Genomic DNA, 2,951 nt, shown 5'->3' with positions numbered 1-2,951 from the left:
CCCATGTGGGCCCACAAGTCCGTATGGGTTACACGGCCCAAATTGGCCTTACCCGTGTGGATCACACGGCCTGGCCAAAATCCCACACGCCAGTTTGGTTCACCCGTGTGTCCCACACGCCCGTGTGGCCTACATGGCCCAGCAAGTCAATCCCGTGCCTCGCACACGGCCTCGCCAGCCTTACACGTCTGTGTCCGTTGCACCCATATGACGCACGCACGGCCTGGCTCGTCAGTCATACGCCCGTGTATCACAACACAGACTATCACACGGGTAGTCCACATGCCTGTGTGCCATCGACAGATAGCTTTTTGGCTTTCGCAGAAACTTATTTTCTTTGTAATCGGAGTGCACACTTGGTATCGATTCGAAGCTAACGCAATCCCGAGCACTCCAGAACCTATTATTGAATAGTATTTCACCCTTTTAATCATTTAATCTGAGTTACTAAGAAACAAGAAAATCCCGAAAGTTAATGACAACGTTACCTTAAACGAAAAACGGTGATTCCTTGCTGTCTAGAACACCAATTAATGATCCATAGAACCCTGATTGTCTCCTAAATAGAAAACAACCTCTTAATAACCCAACATTTACTAAAACGAAACATAATGCATCTCCACAAGTAAAACTATCAAAAAGAGAGGAAACAGAAAGGAAGTAGTGTAAAGAAATTTTGGTAGCACAAGAAGAGGATTTTCGATAAAAAGAAAATAAAGAGAAAGAATGTAGAGAGAGAAAAAATAGAAGAGAAATTCGGTAGGGAGAGTTCTTTTGAGGAACTTCTCAGAAAAATCTGATAAACCCTACCTTTTCAGTGTTTTAGTACACCTCCCACTCTATCACGACCTTGGTGGCAAAAATAATGCCCAAGCCAAGATTCGAATACAAGACCTCTAGCATAAACCCTTACCACTTAACCACTAGACCAGCAGACCCATTTTGTTAAGTTTTTACCAAAAAATTCTTATAAGCCCGCTAACCAAAAGTCAGACTTTATTCAAATAAAAACCAAAATTTAGCCCAAGTTAAAGCTTGAACTTGGGACTTCCCAAACACACCCCAAAGTACATAAACACTTAAACCAACATATATTTTATGCCAAAATAACACAAAACAAATGTCCTGATATTTCTATGCTCAATAATTACAAAAATCGAATTTACAGAAATTTTGAGCGTTACAACTCTACCCCCTTAAAGAAAATTTATCCTCGAATTTTTTACCTGATCAGAAAAAATGAGGATATTACTGTCACATCGAATCCTCTGGCTCCCACGTAGCCTACTCAGTGCTATGATTCCTCCACAGCACTTTCACCAAAGGAATAGATTTTCTATGTAGAACCTTGACGTCGTGATCCAAAATCTGAACTGGCTCCTCCTCGAATGTCCGATCTGGTCTAACATCCATCTCCTCCACAAGCACAATGTGTGTGGGATCAGAGCGATAGCGTCTCAACATCGAGATGTGGAACACGTCATGTATACGATCCAACTCTGGAGGTAGCTCTAACTGATATGTGACTGGCCCCACTCTCTTCAGAATCCAGTACGACCCAATAAACCGAGAACTTAGCTTACCCTTGCGTCCGAACCTCAGAACCTTCTTCTACAGTGAAACTTTAAGAAAGACCAAGTCCCCTACAAAATACTCAATGTCCTTCATCTTCAAATCAGCATAAGACTTCTATTTATTAGAAGCCGCTTTCAGATGCTCTCGAATCAACCGGACCTTATCCTCAGTATCAGAAATCAACTTCGGGCCCAGAGCACGTCGCTCACCCAACTCAGTCTAGCACAAAAGAGTGCTACACTTACGACCATAAAGTGCCTCATACGGTACCATCTGTATACTAGACTGATAACTGTTGTTGTAAGCGAACTCTGCCAAGGGCAAGTACTCCTCCCAACTACCTCAGAAATCCATAACACATCCCCTCAACATATCCTGCAGTACCTGAATCACCCTCTCCGACTGACCATCTGTCTGAGGATGAAAAGCAGTACTGAAATCTAGACGAGAACCTCCCTATTAGAGATGATCGAAACATGAACCCCATGTAACCTCATTATCTCGAAAATGTACAACCTAGCCAGCTTTTACAAGGAGAAGTCTGTCCTAACTGGAATGAAATATGCCGACTTGGTCAATCGATCCACGACGACCCATACAAAATTTTTCTTAGTGGGTGTTAAAGGTAACCCACAAACAAAGTCCATCGTTACTCGCTCCTATTTCCACATCGGTATCTTTACTGGCTGTAGCAAACCCGAAGGTAACTGGTGCTCAGCCTTAACCTGCTGACAATTCAAACAAAGAGCAATATAGTCTGTCACCTCACGTTTCAACCCTGGCCACTAGTACAACTCTCGAAAATATTTATATATCTTATTTCTATCAGGATGCATAGTGTAAGGACTACTATGCACTTCCCTCAGAATCGATAGTCTCAAATCCTCATCATTAGGTACACAGATCCTACCTCAGAAACAAAATACCCCAAAAATCAGTAGTAGTTCTAGCCTTAATCTGACGAAATCGCAACTCAAGAGACTTATCTCCTAACTGCTTATCTTTAATCCATTCCAGCCATATCGGTCTAACCTGCAACTCCACCAGAAGACTCCTATCATCATAAAGGCTCAATCGAGCGAACATCGCTCTCAGATCGGTCATAGCCCTATGGCTTAACGCATCGGCCACCATATTAGCCTTACTAGAGTGGTACCCAATACTTTAGTTGTAATCCTTAAGCAGCTCAACCCATCAACGCTACCTAAGATTTAACTCCTTCTGAGTGAAGAGATACTTAAGGATTTTGTAATCAGTGTAAATGGTACACTTCTCACTTTACAGATAATACCTCTAGATCTTAAGAGCAAAGACTACTACTGCCAACTCCAAATCGTGCATCAGATAATTACCCTCGTGAGTCTTGAGCTACTGAG

At 42.3% G+C, this 2,951-nt stretch overlaps 1 protein-coding gene across 1 annotated transcript; it reads right to left on the bottom strand.

Annotated features, from left to right (window-relative positions):
* Window positions 1-1,284: 1,284 nt before the first annotated feature.
* Window positions 1,285-2,709, bottom strand: LOC108451266 (uncharacterized). The gene is made up of 2 exons (XM_017748972.1): window positions 2,608-2,709; window positions 1,285-1,611 (listed from the first exon to the last, which is right to left on the bottom strand). The coding sequence occupies exons 1-2, from the start codon at window positions 2,707-2,709 to the stop codon at window positions 1,285-1,287; spliced, it is 429 nt and encodes a 142-aa protein (XP_017604461.1).
* Window positions 2,710-2,951: the final 242 nt, after the last annotated feature.

The sequence above is a fragment of the Gossypium arboreum genome, chromosome 5, assembly GCF_025698485.1.
Source record: "Gossypium arboreum isolate Shixiya-1 chromosome 5, ASM2569848v2, whole genome shotgun sequence".
In the NCBI taxonomy this organism is placed as follows: domain Eukaryota; kingdom Viridiplantae; phylum Streptophyta; class Magnoliopsida; order Malvales; family Malvaceae; genus Gossypium; species Gossypium arboreum.
This window is presented reverse-complemented; position numbering and strand designations above follow the sequence as displayed.